The sequence below is a fragment of the Gouania willdenowi genome, chromosome 18 (assembly GCF_900634775.1).
Source record: "Gouania willdenowi chromosome 18, fGouWil2.1, whole genome shotgun sequence".
Taxonomy (NCBI): domain Eukaryota; kingdom Metazoa; phylum Chordata; class Actinopteri; order Blenniiformes; family Gobiesocidae; genus Gouania; species Gouania willdenowi.
In genome coordinates, this window is record NC_041061.1 from 23,850,801 (window position 1) to 23,869,622 (window position 18,822).

An 18,822-nucleotide genomic window follows, 5' to 3' on the forward strand; every position below is an offset into this window, starting at 1 on the left:
AAATAACCTAAATTGACGGCTACATCATCAAAATCCTTTTCATAATGCTGCACAAGGGAAACATTCTTCACAAATGATACCATAACAAGCAGTCCTACAACATATGCATTTATGTATGTAATATAATATGGGGCTAGGTTGATCTGCATTTGCCCCCCAGGTGCCTTCAGACAAGTAGGAAACTGAGTCCTTCAAAGATCTCTATTTGTTCCTTCATGATGCTAACAACTAACAAACACAACAGCTCAGCCTCAGCTGTTTTAGCAGTTGTGATAAATCAAAGAACCTCCCCCAGGGCAACGGAGCTCGACACCCGCAGATGCATTCAAAATATATATACGCAGCTCCAGCCCCCAACCCCCAGCGGTTTGGGTTCCCTCGTGTCAAAAGTGAGAGATTGTGTTTAAATGGGTTTGAGGAGGAATCCAGACACAATGAGTGCACATGACACTCTACATGTGACATATGTTGGAATCCACGCTCTAATGCTAATTTGGATGAAGACGTATTTAGCTGTGTGATAATAAATGGGTTAATGATAGTATGTCCCTGTGTTGTGGTGTCTGAGGCGTGGTCGTGTTAATGGGGCCTCTTTGTCTCGCTCTGCACTCGAGGGACCCCCACTCCTCAATTTTCATCTTCATCTAACACAGTTAGAAATGGGTTTACTACTGAATCTATACCATTTAGCATCTGGAGCTAACAAATGAGCTACTTTATGAGTGAAATGAGTTATGATCAAAGGCGTAATATTATAATGAAGACCTCCAATCTCATCCTTGTGGCTCCTAATGAAGAATTTAATCTGACATGTTTTCCCTCTCAGCTTTTTATGTCATAAATCACTTTCATGAACTTAATACATTAATATTGTATTACGTTGCAGCAATAGGGTTATAAACCAAACATTTTCATTGTTCCTCCTTGTTCTTTTGGCCGTAAAGTATCTATTCATCTACTACACTTATTTTTATCATAACAATCTCACTTAGAATGTAAGTTATCACTAGCTGCATTTCCATGAATCTTGGAAATGCACAAAATCTAAATAGCACAATAAACACAAAATGGAAACACCAGAATTTCGAAAAGGCACTCAAACATCACTTAAAAGTTTTGATGCTTTTATGAGGAGGAATTTCACGTGTTTCGATATTGAAATGTGTCGCAAAAGCGCCATGAAAACACTTTTTCCCGCAAATACACGTCACATGACGTGAGGTACCTGGTCACATGACCACTGCTCTCCAAGAAAACATAACGCTGTACATGTAAACAGAAAAGGAGACCAGGACATTTATTAGCATTTTACTTAAAGATATTACTGCCATATTAGATGTGAAACAATAAAGTAGGGATAAACCGATATGTATCTTTTTAGGGCCGATGCCGATTTTTTTCCCCATCAGCCTTAGCCGATGACCGATACGGACTGCCGATTTTCTTTGCCCCAATTTTATTTGGAGCCGATACTACTTTTGCTCCCTCAATTTACATCATAAAAATTACACAATGATGATAACAAATGGTACGAGTCTCAATTTCAACCAGGGCACCATGGTGTAACAGTATGTTAGCAACAGTAGCTGCTAGCATGCTAACGGTGGCAGTAATTTCAAAAACATACAATTACTTAGCGGTTATACTAAAACTAACGTTCCGTTTTGGTTGATTTCTTCCTGACTTTCTGTGAGTACTATAGCTCAAATAAAAGCATGGGATAACTTTGTGCTTCCATCCATTCCAAGCATGACCCTAATGTTGTGTTTCTTCTCTTTTAGGTAAGTTCAAATGAATGGCGAGGAAACAGACACTGGATTTTACCTCATCAGCAGCTGAGTAGAAAACATGCTTTTAGATTTGTGCTGTTCATTTTTAACCCTGAGGTTGTGGCTGTTGTCGCGCTATAGTTTAAAACCCTTTTCTTCCTCATTATTATTACTGGCTGTCCTTAGCTTTTGTAATTGGTTCAGTGGCTAACGCTAACGCCTCCTTAGCCTTGTGGTTCTTGTAGGTCACAGCTTTCCAGCATGTTGAGGATTCTTAGCGGGTTAGCGGCAGCTGGAGGTCCTGTAATCACTTTGCGACCCTCAGCAGATTATCAGTATTATAAAGGAACTGCTCTGCCCCAGTCTGTTAATGTAGATATGGAGATATAGACAAGGTAAGGAAGACTCACAATTTGGACTCTAGCACTGTTTTAAAGTTTGCCACAATCATCAACTATTTCCATTTTTGTACACATAATTTAACACCTGAATTCTGAAATTGTTTCGAAAAAAAAGTTATTTTAGAGGTGTAACATTTATCAAAAACAGTATTTCACTATTTCTTTTTTTTTTTTAAAGCAGAACACATATATATATATATATATATATATATATATATACACACACACACACACAATATCATTTTTTTCACGTTTGCCCAAAAATTCACTGGTTAACATGTTTTAAAATGCTACTCATACCATAAAAAGCCATGGATTATTAAAAATAAATAAATAAATAAACAAACAGTTGTTCTCTATACCAGTATTTCTCAAATAGATGTAGATGGTACTACAAGGGGTACTTGAATGAAAGAGTGAGTGAAAAATTAACAAATGAAGGAATTCAAAATGTAGGTTTTATCATGTTTATTTTTAGCTAAAATAATAATGATGAAGAAAATGATCTTGATTAGAACATGAACTGAAAACACAAGGGTCAGTCTTGACTGAAAATGATGAAGAAAAAAAAACTATAGAAATCCATGTATTAACGAGACACGTGATACTGTTTCGTTCCACGTATTTACAAAATGACATCCTTTAGTGTATTATTACCCATTCATTCCATTATTACGGTTTATAGAATGTTTGTTCATAGTATTCTGAGCAAAATGTTGTAATCGAACAAAAAGGGGTTTTGCATAGTTATATGAAAAACACACTTCTTGAGTTGTTATATTGCATTTGTCCACAAGATGGTGCTGTAGTATAAGCAAGGTAATAAGGGCGAGGCCATGAGAAAGAAGATATTGTTTTGAACCTCAACAAGGTGAAAAGTAATGACTTGATTTTTTGGCTGATGAAAGTGTTTGGTAGAGGATTTAGTGGAGGCTGAATTTTGTTTGTGGTATTGTTTATTAGTGAATTTTGAGAAAATGGTTTCAAATTCACCTAAAATAAAGTTGGCACTAATTATGTTGGGAAGATAGATAGATAGATAGATAGATAGATAGATAGATAGACTTTATTGTCTGTCCTGAAGCAGTGACAGAATTATTTTTTTTGACACAATAAGACAATGGGCTTAAAACACACAATGAGGATTTTAAAAACAACAGATAAAAATAGTTTGCAGTGTAAAAGTGTGAAACACATTAAATGACTGCTGCACAAGTCTGAATAGTATCCTAAGAGAGGCTTTAGGCCCACAAATGCGACCTTAGCGAATGATACCTGTCCCCGAGTTGTTGATTTCAGCACCATGGCCAGGGATTGTGTTGACATGGTCGGTTTGCTTTGTGACACTGAGTGTGCAGATGGCATAATTTTTAGCCAGGAATGTTCCCTAAGCATCCCTCGCCTACATCTCTAAATGAAAGGCGGTCAGGCAGAAATCCTGTCAGTGCTGCAGACACATTGTTCACCTTCATTCGTGACCACATGCGGAAAAACTGTCACATCCCATAGGAGAATAAAAATGTTTTACTGAAGCTGTGAAACGTCTCCATCACGCCCTAGAATAGTCCACTAGTAACCAGGGGAGGGTGATGCTAGAGGACGGTTACACCCCCTATAATTTGGGTATCATTGGTACGTTCCTTGCTTTTTTTTTTCTCCAAAGGACACATGCTGATGCTTCCGTGTTCTGTTCTGCCTCCCACATATTTCCTCTTCTCTAACGCCGCCTTCCTATAATCCCAACACCCCCCTCGACTTACACTCTCACCCTCCACCTCCATCTATTCGCCGCCCCTACATGATGAATGGTGTAAATACAGTAGATGAGTTTATATCTAAAGCTATGCAGGTTTTCACTGGCTGAGTGCTAAAGGGAAGGGTGGATTTCCCCTCCCTGTGCACAGTTCTCTCTATTTCTTCCGGGCATCCCTATTGGTCCACAGCCTTACCTCTTGGTGCATGGTGTGTACGAGGCCACCCCCTCTTCCCTCCCACCCCTGTGTTAGATGCAGTTACCCAGGCAGCAGAGAGGGACATTTATACACTGAGAGGACTGAGGAGACAGAGCTTACTCTTACCCTGCGTGTCCTTGGGCAACAAGGAAAGTCAGGTGGACATTTTTGAAATTGGCTTTTTTTTTGGTATCAATGAAGCATTCTCTCTGAGAGGACTTCCTAAATTGATCTAACAGCCATGGCTCACGCCGCAGCTCACATTAAGAAGGCAAGGTCCGAGATGGACCAGCCTCCGGATCTTAAGGCTCTGGAGAAAGCCAAAGAGAGACGAAGGCGGTCCAAGGAACGGGCAGAGCGCAAGCGAAAGGTATCGGCTCAGACCCAAACCTCCATCCCCGCTCATTCGTAAACAATCTGTGTTTCACTGGTCTGCCCGTTCCCACCTCGTCACCAGCCTCCTCATCTTCATCACTTCATGTGTGTCACTGCGAGGGGAGATTCAGGTGGCATCATCCATCACAAGCATTCCTTCCACCCAGACCATCAGCATTATTTTCTGTTCTTTGGCAACTTTCCATCAGAACGTGCTAAACATTATTTTTTATAACCTTAACCAAACTTCTCCATTAGCTACTGTATGTATGGACCCAGGTTAAGTTTGGAGCAGTGTCATCTATGATCCCAAAACTCATTATCTCACACACTTTGCTGTCATTCCTGCTGCTTTGCATTACAACGCTGCAAGATGTGTGTTTGCCAACAAAATGTGAAACTTATGTTAGCTTTATCATCTAAGGCAGGGGTGTCAAACTCATTTTAGTTTAAGGGCCAAATGCGGAGCAGTGGGCTGCAGATTTTTGGCAGGAAAATTAGAATTTTAATCTTTATGTTTGCGCTTGCACATATTAATAAATGATAAAATATATACTGCGCTGATAAAGCAATAAGTGACTTTCAGTCCCTGCAGGATCTTCACTTTCAGTTTATTGGATTTTGTGACCCAGTTTTATGTAATTTGGGGAAATTTTTTGGAATAATTTGAAGAAACGTGCAGATTTTGAAAAAAAATTTAGTTTTTTTTTTTTTTAACAATTTCAGATTACAAATAACTGCCACAATGTGATATAAGATATATATATATACTGTATATGAGAGCCCTGCAAATATAAAAAATAATTTGTGTATTAATTTGTAGATATCTAGAATTGAATTAGTTGGTAATTTACACAATGATTCATGGTTTTCTGACTTTTTTTTGCTTGCTGCCACAGGCCAAATTGGATGCTCTAAAGGGCCGGATCTAGCCCCTGGGCCTTGAGTTTCACACTTTAGAACTCATCTCTTAAAGGTGAAACGATATATTGGGAGACAATATATTGTGATATTAAATCGTCACAAGATGTCCACATGATCTACTACACACAAGATAATTATGGTTTGTTTTGTTTTATTTTTTTAGTCCTACTGATTAAAGACCATACCCAGACCAAGTATGCACATATTGTTATTGTGAGCCCATTATCGTCTAGCGTATTGTGAACTGTGTATTGCCCCACCCTTTGATTCTCTCTCCCACACGAGTCAAACTCAAGGCCAGGGGGGCCAAATCCAGCCCTTCAGAGCATCCGACTCGGTCCTCAGGAGAATACTTGAATCATTGTGTAAATTACCAAATCATTCAGTTGTAAAATGTTGATGAAAGAACTCAGAATTCTGCCAAAATCCTGCAATTTTTCTGAAATTATTCCACAAAATTTCCCCAAATTAAATAAAAATTAGTCAAAGAATAGAAACATCAAAGGACATTTAAGTATCTGTTATTTAAGCATCTTATAGATGCTATATACAAAGATTCGTTCAAACATGTGACCTGCCTTGGTGAACTCCTGCAGTAATTCAAGCTCATTGGAAGTATTTACTTATTCATATTAAAGATAGTTACATAGAATCCTATGTATGCGCTATCTAGTTATATTATAAGGACATAATAAAGTTGATTGAGACTGAATTTTGTGGAATTCTCACCATACATTCTCACTTAACACCCCCTTGTTCACTTCTTATGTAATAAAATGAACAAAGTACAGCCACCAAATTGTATGCTTATCTAATCAGAAGCCATGTACATCCTTACACTTCATCATTGCATTTAGCTACATGTCAAAAAGTCATCTGAAAGAGTATGAGTATGGAAAAATTGTCAAATCAGACATGAAGATTCTGGTTGGCTTATTCTTTCAATGAACTCAATTAACTGTCTGTCAAACGATTAGTTTGGTATTCATATCATGTAAAATGTAAATAAATACCATTTTACATGGTATTTTATTTATTTTACATGATGAGTTTTAAATTTCCTCAATCTGATATGACACACATCAATTAACTTATAAATGACATTCATTAAGTCAAGTAAGGTCTGAAATTATAATCTTTAGAAATATTCTTACAACAGTGCTAGCTTGGTTTATGCTAGAAGTGCATTAACTATAATTAGCTTGAAATCTATTATAGGATATCAATGTCTAAGCCAGAAGTCAAGACCAATTACTTTTTCTTCACTTTGACATATAATGTGATGTATAATAACTGAGTAACCATAGAGGGTTTTCACGGCGCAAGCAAATCCCGAATTTTGAGAGGAAATGGTGAACTATTGCCGTGTTTTTTGCTGTACTAATCGGTCAGAACTTGAAAAACGTGGAGTTTTATAGACTGCCAAAAGTTATAACAGATCAGGGATAACAATGTCTGCATTTTATAGTCAGCAGTTACATCTACACTACATCAGCAGTGACATGAGACGAGCTCACCGTTGTTGGACCAGTTGTTATTGGTGTATATGCAAACACCGCCGCCCTCATCCCCCGTCTTGCATTTAAATCCAGCTTCAGGTAGGGTAATAAACGCAGGATGGAAGGAACCGGTGTTCTCTGAGGATTAGCTTTTTTAGCTTGGTTCCTAGCCCCCTCCTCCTCTTGGTCACACCGCTTACTTCTCCGCTGGCGGACACCACTGGTACAAAGCTCCGTTGCTACACAGGTCGCTGGAAGTAGCCGGCGTAGCAATCCGAGGCTCGAGTTCCAGAGTAGTCACATCTAACAGACTGTTTGATTTGCCTGACTCTAGGATTGCCTGGTGGTCGTATACTATTTTAGAGTAACTACGCTGCAGGTTCACCGAGAAATTATCAAAACTGACTGAGTTATCTGACATTATATATTCGTTGCGAACACGAGCCTCCACAGCCGCAGCCGACCTTCAAACTTCTGTAAGGTCTTCCGCTGTGTATGGCTTGGTGAAATCCAGATAGTTGGCAATATCAGGAAACATAATCAACGGAAGACTCTCTGGGTCGTCATTGATCCAAGACGAGGAAGCCGACTTGTATGGATCTATATGCATTTTGATGAGCTTTTCTGTGATTTATCCATCTATTCTGTGAGCCCCAAACATGTAGTTTCAACAGCTGCTTACCTCCAACATGGCCGCGCATCTGGGTTACTACCCAGAAAGTGACGTCGGTGCAAACCCTCTATGAATCACTTCATACCACTGTCAAGTCTTTCAAAGCTGCTTCGTATATAGATCATGATGTTTCGCTCTACCCTTCATCCTCTACTGCTGCTGTTTTCTGCAGGACTGCCACAATCTATATGTTAATATAATATGTGAAATATATATAGGCCTACTGATCATCAAAGACAATTGATTTTGCCACTTTAAATCCTATGGTTTTCTCAGATGAATACTAAATAACTTTTATTATAAAACTCCATTTATCTTTTGTAGGTATTTCACCTCAATTACAAATACCTTTACAGATATATATGGTACTTTAACTCTCTCAGTTCACCTTCAGTTTTGTGGGCCCCATAAACATTGCAGGAAATGGCATTGTCAGAGTTCTGTGATTTGTTAGGCTCTCGCTACAAGCTTGTGTTGGCTCTTCTTGTGCAAGAATCCATCATTTACCAAATAAAAACTCTGTCCCAGGAGACAGGATTATTTTTTGTGTACACTACTGGAAGCAAACGCGGTGCAGCAGATGTTGCAGAAATGTCATTAGTTTCTCAAAATACATCAATGCTGAGATTCAAAGGACAGGCAATTGAAGCTGTAGTACTTGTTTAAAGGTCCTATATCATGCTATATTAAGACCTTCCAAAATCAACTACAGCCATGGGTAATAGTTTACATTTTGCAAAATAAAATACAAATTTATTAAGAAATATTACTTATTTTCTTTCAACCCGGAAGTTGAGACGCACGGTTTCTCGGAGCTCCGCCTCTCCCCGTGTGAGTGCCTCCCATTTCATGACTTAGCCCTAGAGCCCCGGCAACAGTCACGCCCACCAAACTTTGTAAACAGTTCCAGAGAATGTATTTCAAATATAAAGTCAAAGTGAGTATGGCTAACATTTTGCTAGAGGTTTATTTTACTAACGGCTGTGGCCTCTCCATCACTGGGTTTTATTGTGGGAATTTCTCCGGTTTGAAGACGTAATTGACTGGATAATCCACTTTGGAACTGGCCAAGGTTCACCAAGCTGTCCTCTGTAAAGTGATGATCACAGATTAATTGATGCTGGATGGTGCGTCGTGTGCTCCCAGAGATAAATTCCAACCACTTCTGGCCAGTAGACTCTTCTTTAGAAAGTTTGAACAAATTCCGAGGACTTTCGCAGTCGAACACGCATTTTCGGTTACAAGACATTATCGTTTGGTGCAAAAACAAAGTCCATTTCTTTGCCCTGTGCAGACTGGATAAGAAAGGACAATGACATCCAAACAGATGTGATTCAGCCGCTAGCATTACTCTAGTCTAGCACCAGAGAGAATGGGCACGTATGTTCACTGTGGAGGCGCAGCACCAGCAGCAGGCACAGGACGCTTCACAATTCTAACGACGTCACCAGAATTTGAACTGCTCATTTTTCAGAATAGTGCAGAGTAGCTCTCAGAGAGCAGGATTATTGAAGATTTCTCAGAGATGCAGGAAGGAATCCCAATAATACTTCGGGGGTGTTTTTGATAAGGCATTAACATTGTAACAAGGTTAAAAACTCATAAAGGTTGATTTGCATGATATAGGACCTTTAAGTTTTTAGCTATGGTTGCTGTGAACAGCTGATGACGTTGTTCATGTGTCAGCTAGTAGCACGAGCTAGCATGTTTACATTTTATATTTAGCTTAACTAACCATTTTAAGTGAAATTTTATTAGCTAAGGTTTGGTTGTGAGACCTTAGCTGACTTTTTTAATTTATTTTTTTAGCTTTGAACACTTTCTTTTCGCTAGAATGTAGAAAAGCTGAGTTACTGTCATTATGCATGATTTATGTTTTTAATTACCTGCTCAAAACAACACTGTAGCTGTTGGCATTTTTTTTGGCTAACAATCATGCATCAGTACTAATGATGTTGCCTTTGAGCAAGGAAGTTGTTTAGCTAACTATTTTAATTGCATTCTTTGGTAAATCACTCTTTTGAGTAGCTACACTTTGCTTGTGTGAATTGAGCTAACTCAGTAATATGAATATTGATGTCTGATGTGATGATATATTTGGAACATGAACTGTCTCAACATTGTGGCACATGAGCAACCAACACCATCTCACGTTTTCTGTCTTGTTTTTGTCTACTCTCGTGTTTCGATTGAAAGTTATTTTGTGGAATCACATTACTTTTTAGAACATTTCATTCATGGGTTTGTTGTAAATCCCACTGACATACATCTGTTTGTAATTCGTTCCCAGCACCTCCACACAAATTTGTGCCATGCAGCACGAAAATATTTCACAAAAGTTGTTTACTGTAGCACAAAAAATATGAGGAAATTGTGTTGCCACGCATGAAAAATTACATAAAGTCCTTTTGGTGACACTTTCACAAACTCTGTGACTGGGCTGACCCAACATATATTTTCCTACAGAAGTCTACAGAAGTCCTGTTTTGTTTCATGTAATAGGAGTGAATTTACACAACGTTAAGAAATTATCATAATGATTTTTTTTTGTATTGTTAAATGACAACTTTTATTGTACAGTGAAATTACTACATTATCGGGTGGATTCACTAAAGATGTAGGGGTATTAAATTGTGTGCAAACATAATCTCCACGCGCTAATAAGGGGTACTAACCCTAGGGAATCAGGACTGTGCGCGAATTGGCCCCTAAAACTACAAACACAGCAGTAGTAGTTTTAAAGTTAAAAAATCAAATGGTTAGTTGTTGTTCCATATAATGGGACACAGCAGAAATAAAGAGACGGCACAGCTCCATCTGTGTTTTTGCTCAGTGATGAACACACACATCTACAGTGTAGTTTAAAACAGCTGATCCTCCGTATTGCAGTGAAATTGTTTACTTCACCTTTTCTAATGCTTTTTGCTGTTTCTCTACATTGCTTTTCATCTTTTATCTATGACAGGTTAGATTGCTTAAAAGTGGTGAACCTGCACATAGCTTTTTACTGTCAGATTGGCAAGTCACGGAAAAATTTGATCCGTCTCACTGTTTCTTTTATTCACTCTCTCTCTCATCGTTATTTAATTCTGCAGTGGAGGAGGAGGAGGATGCTGAGCTGTGTGCATTTACCTTTAATTTGTCAACCAAAACAAATGTGTCTGCTTTTAGATAGCACATTTGCCATACTCGTCGCATTCATTCGCGAACTCTGACTGTCGAAGTCAAACTCACGAGATGGTAATATAAATTTTTTTTTTAAAAGGTAAAAAAAAAACATAAATATCATTAAATCAAATATCCAAACATAGCTACAGTAAAAGCCTATTGTTAAATTGAATGTTTAGTTGTTTTCATTCTAATTTCCCATGAAAAAGACTTGAATGTGAAAGAGTGGGAATATTCGTTAGAGCATAGCATTGGAGAAAGGCAAACATTCGTGCCATGCATCACAAAAAAAAAAAAAATCACCCAACACGGAAACATTTAAAAAATATGAGGAATTGTTGTTGCTCCGCATGAAAAGTTACGTAGTAATTTTTGTGACAGTTTCACAAACTCTGTTTTTTTTTTTTTTTTGAAATATTTATCATTTTTTAAAGAAAATATTAGTTTTTAACTCCTGTGAGGGAACAAAATAATTAATAATAAATTAAAGAAAAACTCATAATTTAACAAAAATGTATGTCAAAAATAAAGTTCACACAATTAAAAAGTAGATATAAGTTGTAGTGTCATGCATGATTCTGACTTCTCCTTTTTAATTATTTATATGTCATATAAAGATATATTGAGAACAGCATTAATGTCACCTGATTTCCTCTCAGGGATCAATGGTTTACTGAATCTGATCAGGTTTATTAATTAAGTTCTGATCAACTTAGTTTAAATTAACCTAATTTAAATTATCCTATCTTCTGTGTAATGTGGACTTTGACGTTGACTAGATGTTGCATTTTGTTACTTTTGTCCCCCATAGTCAGGACTTAAGTAACACCATGCAATACACTGAAGTTAAAAAACTAAAGAAAACATAACATCTTTTTAAGGAAAACAAGAAAACAAAACAATGTTCTGGCTAATAAGCCATGCACTCTCTAAATAAAAAATAAAAAAAATATTACATTTTTTATTGCTTAGTTAAAAAAATCAAGTATAAACTTTGATTGTTTTTATTATTGTGTTTCATTAGTTAATTGTTGACATGCATTTTACTGTAGCTCTAATGAGATGTTAGAAATAAACATTCTAATAACATTGCTCCAACTGACTTTTATTTTGTAAACCAGAAGTTCCCACTGAAATTAAATGCAGAAAACAAAATAAAGTACAATGTATATTCTATATTAAACCACAGTGTTTGTTTTAGCTGTGAGATAGTTTGAGAGGGAGGAGCTCATGTTCTTATAGGGTAGGAAGAGCCAGGGATGTCAGGAGAAGGAGTTTCCGCTTTGTGACATCACAACTTGAGGAAATCCAACTTGCCTGTTTGGATGTTTTTTAAAATCATATAATGACATAGTGTAGGCCTCATAGATCAATAAATCAAAGATCATTGGATGTAAAAGATAAAAAGTAGCAAGTTTGTTTTGATGTCCACTCTTGTTGGAATGTAGCAAGTTTCGTGCAATGCATTGTGGGATGTGGAGTCCTGTTTTTCTTTCTTACACAGGTTGTTTATTTTAGGGCTTACACGGAAGGATCCAAACCTGGCTGGGATTGAATGTGGCACATATTGAGGTGATATTACTGGGAATACTTTGTACTGTCAGTGAGCCCGTTGGGAAATGCAGTTCCTTTAAATCCCACTCAAGCTTCAACATGCAGAAGAACCCTGGATTAGCTACGTGTATGCAGACCTGACTTGAGCTATTTGATTTGACGGCTCATATTAGTGATGAAAGTCACACATCATGTGGCTCTGTTTGTTTTCACATCTAATCTCAGGCCACAGCTGCATGCTCATCTGATGTAGTTTATGGAGGAATGTTTGTGGAGATGTTAATCCATCCCTCTGCCCCCCACCTCCTCTCCATAGATGAACTGATCATCTGATCTGATGGATTATCGCAGGACATTTGCCATGTTTCCAATGTTCTACAAAATGTAATCTGTTTAAACTTTTCAAGACTCTTTAATAGCTTCATAAAAACATATTCTACTTAACCAAAAAACACTTTGTCTCTAGATATATGCCAACCATTGGAGGTTAGACCAATCAATAATTTTTCCAGGTTTTAAAATTTATTATCACTTCTCTCCCTGTTGTCAAAATATTTACCCAAGCCCACCTATGAATTCAGAGCCCACCCCCAACCCCCATGCTGCTGATGTTGAGTATGCATCACTGTTAGATAGATGCTGAACTGGGATTGTCAAAATCCTGGATTAAAGTATTTATAATCTGGTTGCTGTTGCACTATGGAGCATTGCAGCTCATCCAGGATACCAATGGCATTGCTATGGTAACAAAGAGAAGGGAAATCCAACACAGTGAGACCACTATGCATGTGGTGCCTCACATTGAGTTATAGTGAATTATTGTGAATAACAAAGCCGTGTTTATTTACTGGTGCTTAAAAGGTTTCACTGCATAAGTGATTACCATTAATGGCGTATTGCCGCTTTAATGAATGTGCACAGAATTATATCACACAGGCAGGCTTGGACATGGTAGTGCAGATGATACCGTGGTTCAGTTATGCAAGAGGAAAAGATCACCCAAAGAAGCTTAGCCATGTACAGAACTCCCTCTAGAAATGAAGGGATCCACCTCATAGTGTGTTGGCAGAAGTCAAGCTTTAGCTACTATGGTTTTTAGCGTAGCCCTTTAGCTTACTGTGGTTTGATCCACGGAATTTAAAATTAGACTTTAATTTGCTCTACAAAATACATAATTAATACATTTGTGACTAATCTACTTTTTGAACATTTTAAAATACTTCAAGTAGTTGCTGAAAAGCATTTGCAGCATGTAGCATAATAATAGCAGCTGTGTTGTACTTTGTGACGGAGAATGATTGTCTAAGAAATACATTGCAGAGGACTAGCATGCTAGCATTAACAAATTAGCAACTCCCTTAATATCTTGAGAATCAGTCTATGACACACTAATTCTCTTGTGTCACAATATATGGCCCATATTTAAGATATCAAAATGTTTTTTAGGATAAATAGCACATGCTAACATGCATGTTTGCAGAAATCAAGCATTAGCGAACTTTGGTTTTTAGCGTAGCCCTTTCACTTACGGTGATTTGACCAAAGGTGTTTAAAATCGGACTTTTATTTGCTCTACAAAATACATAATTCATACATTTGTGCCATCAGTGTCTCAGGGACAGTGAGTAACTTTTGAACATTTTGAATAACTTCAAAATATCTAATCTAGTAGTTGCTGAGGAACATTTGTTAGCATGTCACATAACATTAACGGGCTGTTTTACTTTGTGATGTAGAATGATTGTCTAACTAAGAAATACTTTCCAGAGGATTAGCATGCTAGCATAGGGTGACCAGATTATTACAACTCAAAACCGGTGTCACGTACTGAGATTATAACCCTAACCTTAACCAAATCCAATAAACAAATAAAACATGCGTCCGTTCACTTTGAAAACAAAAATAAACATTTTTTTGAGCAAAAATGTATTTTCCGGTAGTGCACGTGTGTGCATCTTCATATAAGCTCATATACAATGTCAGTCGGCAGTAGACCATAGTAATTTCAAAAGAATGCTACATAGACATAGATTTCTCAGAACTCTGGATATCAACTTTAATGTCTTGTTAAAAAAAAAAAATTCATTTTTTTTTTTTTAGTTGTGTGTGTCACAATATGTGGATCATAATTAAGACATTCAAATTTTTTTTTTTTTTTTTTTTTTTTGGGACTAATAGTACATATGACATGCATGTTACTCAGAAGAAAAGCATTGTTGTTGTTGTTTTTTTTTTTCTTTTTTCTAACATTTAGCAAATGATGAGAACATTGCAAGTATGTGTTTGATAGTAGCCTAACAGCAAAAATGCTACAATTGTGATGTGGGTTAGGATAAGTTTTGTAAAGAACAGTTAGGGGGTGTGTTCAGTCATCCTGTCAGGAAGACTGAACTGAGCAAAATGACCCAAATTGCTGTAAAACGAGTTACTGTTACTGGCTGGAGAGAGTGTGTGCTGCCTTCAGTTACTCCTGATCCTATCACCATCCATTCCAGCTCTCCTCTCCCTCTTTCTGTCTTCTCTTTGGGCCACTATTCTTCTTTTCATCTCTCTGCTGCTCTGTGGGCGTTCAGTCTTCTATTTTAGGGTTAGCTGTAAATCATTTATGCACTCACAACAATCTTTGTTTTAAGTTTTAAGAAGCTATTGTAATAATTATAATAATACATTTCATTTAAAAGCACTTTTCAAGACACTCAAAAACACTTTACAAGTTAAAACAACAATAGCAAAAAGAGTGAAATAAAACAAAGAAATATAAATCAGGACAAAGAAAGACCGTCAGTAAGGAAAAAGCAGGAAACGGGTATGAATGAGTGGATGGTTAAATGTTAAAAGCAGGTGAGGTTTGAGAAGTGATTTGAAAGATGGTATTAGTATTAGTTCAGTTATTGAATGCAGTATTAATCAGACGTGATGGTTTTTAACTAAAAAATCAAAAATGTTTGTGTTTAATTATGAGTATAATGGAAATGTAATGATAATAATGAAACTCATCGGTTATGGAAATCAGACCATTCTAAAAGTAGATGTTTTTCTCTATATTATTACCTAAACTGATTCAACGCTGCAGTGTTGGCTTGTTTGCTTCTTTTCTTAACATCCTGGCTAAATTGGCAGCAGCTGTTGTTTTTTTACTTTTATCATCCAGATGATGAATTTTTGATATCAGTGTAAAAGTAGGGCAGCATCAGGACAAGCCAAGAGGGTATAAGGTAACTACGAAAGAAAAGCTAATACACAAATGTAAAATGCCAGCTTATGATGACATTTGGTAAAAACTTGAACTTGAGTGATGTGACCTTGACCTGATGTACCAAAAGTCTTCAAGATCAACCTTCAAGACCTGACGTATTTACTCGTAACATGTTAACTACAGATACCACAGCACAGCTTCAGGGGTCCACTGGAGTCTGTCTCAGAGGGTTAGCGCTGTGTGGACGTATTATAAGGCTATTAGTCATTATAGAAGAACCAGGACCCCGTGAGACATTTATACTACAACCATCCGCACTGAAACAATACATGATATTCTTGAATAATTATTCAGTTTCTATATTTCAAAAAAAATCAAATATCCTGAAATAGCCTGCAACACAAGCTCTGTTTCCATAGCGACATTGCACCAGCAGCTTCTATAATCGGTGCGTTTTTAGCAAAGTTGTATAATAATGTACTGTTTTTACAATAAATATATGTCGGCTCGTGAAATGTAAAATAACACCAAACACAAAACTAGATCTCAGGGTCTTTTATTTCTTGACTGCTCAAAGGAAGAGGAGCAGTGTTAAATACATTTCAAATTTTGTCTTTTTTTTTTAAAGCTTATTATCAAAAGCATGAAATACACTTAACCCATAAATGTAAATAAAACCAAACAAGATACACACAACCACATAGTTAAAACATCACATGTTGTCACTAACAGTAGATATTATAATACATCAGTATATAACCTTTATATACTCACAGTAGTAGTTTTTTGAGCTAGTTCCACATACTCTTGTCACTGCAGGGCACAAGCACCATTTTCTCTGTAGACTTAACAAATATTTCAGTCTTGAGTATAATCATAAACAGAAAACAGTCATAACATTTTCACAGAACACAAACTTAAAAGGTTTTAGCAGTGTTTCATCAGTAAGTTTACTAGGCCAAATGCTCGGTCGGCACGTGCGACACAAACATCGACATAATTACAACACCATCGGTCACAAACGGCACAATTTACACACATACAAAGTAAAACAAGGATACACAGATAACTCGTTTTGTAAATATAGTACTTTTAGAATGAGAATTTACCATTGTTTCCCAGCAAAGAACCCACACTCAGATGCTCCAGTAAACTCTTCTTCTTCTGCTTCCTGTGGATTCCTGCATTGCTTCACCACACGGTACACAGCGCCCCCAGTGGCACCACCGTGAAGTGTCAGTTTCCCACTCGGCTACATATACAGCACGTTTTATTTTCAGCTGGATGGTACATGGCTTTTTTTTTTTTTTTAATATAATATTGATCAATGTTTACTGCATACAAACCCTACTCACATAAATACACACATACCTAGTACTACATGTACCGATACATACCTATATATGTACCTACAAGCCAAAATACAAACTTGGGCTAAGCAATACATATATATATATATGAAATTATTTGTACCAATAAGAAATTATCCAAATGTTTGATAAAGCTATAACCCTAACCCTTTTATTATTATTTCTACTATGTTATTTATCTCTTTTGTCCTACTACCATGACTTTTACATCTCCCTCCCTCCAACCACACTCTCACACACACACACACACACACACACACACACACACACACACACACACACACACACACACACACACACACACACACACTAGGTTTTCAAAACCCATTTTGCACTAAAATACTAGCTTTAATAGTCACTCTTTCCTAACTGTTAATCACAACACAAATCTCCACCGCACTTTTGTCTCCGCCCTCAGAGCAAGCTGCCCCGCCCCCCTCCCCCACAGACTGCGCCCATTGTTGACGTGAAGGACGTTAATTGGAAGTTAACGAGGAACAGGTTTGCTCGAGAAAAGCACATGGGCTCACTGTTAGGTAGGTTCTAGGATGGTTCTGATTACAGCCATCAGTTTGCACAGAATGCTTAAAACAGGTTATGATTAAAGGTTGGAGCGCTTCACATCTCCTCCACCATCTTCAACATCAGCCTTAGGTACAATACGAAGAGTCCCACTAAACATCCAGATCGTGATCATATAGCGTCACACCTGCACAATGGCATCTGAACGTCATGACCACGACCTCGTCTGGACCTTGATATGACCTTTGAAGTCAAATTTAAACTACAACCCTAGCAAAATGTGCTTCTGTTTATTACAAATCATTATTACAGTATTTCCTGCAGTCAATAAGTATATATCCAGGTGTATTTCAGTAACATTCATATATTATGCTTTGCGAGCCTTAAATCCCAATGTTGAAATTACGTTAAGATGTCTTTATGGACGTCGTCCAGTCAGGTTAATTCAGCGAACGCACACACAACAAGAACGTCAAAATGACATTTTAACATTCCAATACTCCCAAGGTTCATGGTATTGTACGCTTTAACAGTTCAAAACAGTTATTAAAATGTATTTTATTGCTGTATTTTGTCTTAGTATTTCAGACAATTAATTTGGTAAATGTTTCAATTAATTGACACGTGCCTTTGATAAATAATGTGGATAAAAAGGATTCACATTTGGCTTTATTCTACGACGTTAACAAACCTAAATCTTCCCAATGTGAATTGAACATACGAGTACAGTGCCCGTCGGAAGTCTGCATTTATGTGGGAGCTTAAGTAGAGTTGTCAATCATGGCCAAATGAGTGTGTGTTTGAAGGTTGGATGTAAAAGAGGTGTACATACACTGTACTTTGTAGTGTTATAACGGGGTATATTTGCCGATGCAAATTTCCTGGTTTAATTCTATGTTGTTTTTTTTACTCACTTTTATATTTTTTTGTTTGGTGTATTTTTCTGTAATGTATGTTTTTGGAGTCATTATGTGTATCTTTCTGTTGCGTTTTTGCGCATTTTTTTGAATAAATGTGTTTTGTTTTTTTTTTTTTTCATTTTTTTTTTTACTAAAACATGAATCATTGTGCAAATGACTCAACAGTATTTGCAGCGGCTCACAGTTTTCCTGGTGCATATATGGCATGATTGCAGTCATTTTTAATATTAAACTGATGAAAAATTCTTAAATTTCCCCAAATGACTACATAATATTCCCCTTAATTAAATAGAAATTTGTCACAAAATCTAGGAAATTTAAAGTGAAGATTTTATTGGGACTGATATTTATCACGTATTGCTTGGATATGGTCAGTTTCTTACATATTTTGTATTTTATGTATATGTATAGCGTAAACTATGGCGCAATTATGTCATTTTTCCCTGTAAAATTTGTGGCCCTGAACAAGTAAATTTACTATAGAGATTTCCAATTAACA

At 37.0% G+C, this 18,822-nt stretch overlaps 1 protein-coding gene across 6 annotated transcripts in view; it reads left to right on the top strand.

Annotated features, from left to right (window-relative positions):
* ank2b (ankyrin 2b, neuronal) overlaps positions 1-18,822 on the top strand; it is a 229,697-nt gene that overhangs the window by 99,628 nt on the left and 111,247 nt on the right. For 3 of the 6 annotated variants that reach the window (XM_028474130.1, XM_028474139.1, XM_028474164.1), the window contains exon 1: positions 4,203-4,492. The exons of the other annotated variants lie outside the window; for them this stretch is intronic. In XM_028474130.1, coding sequence (XP_028329931.1) covers positions 4,364-4,492 — 129 coding nt within the window. In that variant the 5' untranslated portion in view covers positions 4,203-4,363. Of the gene's footprint in view, positions 1-4,202; positions 4,493-18,822 lie in introns of those variants that run through there. 6 annotated transcript variants of the gene reach the window in all.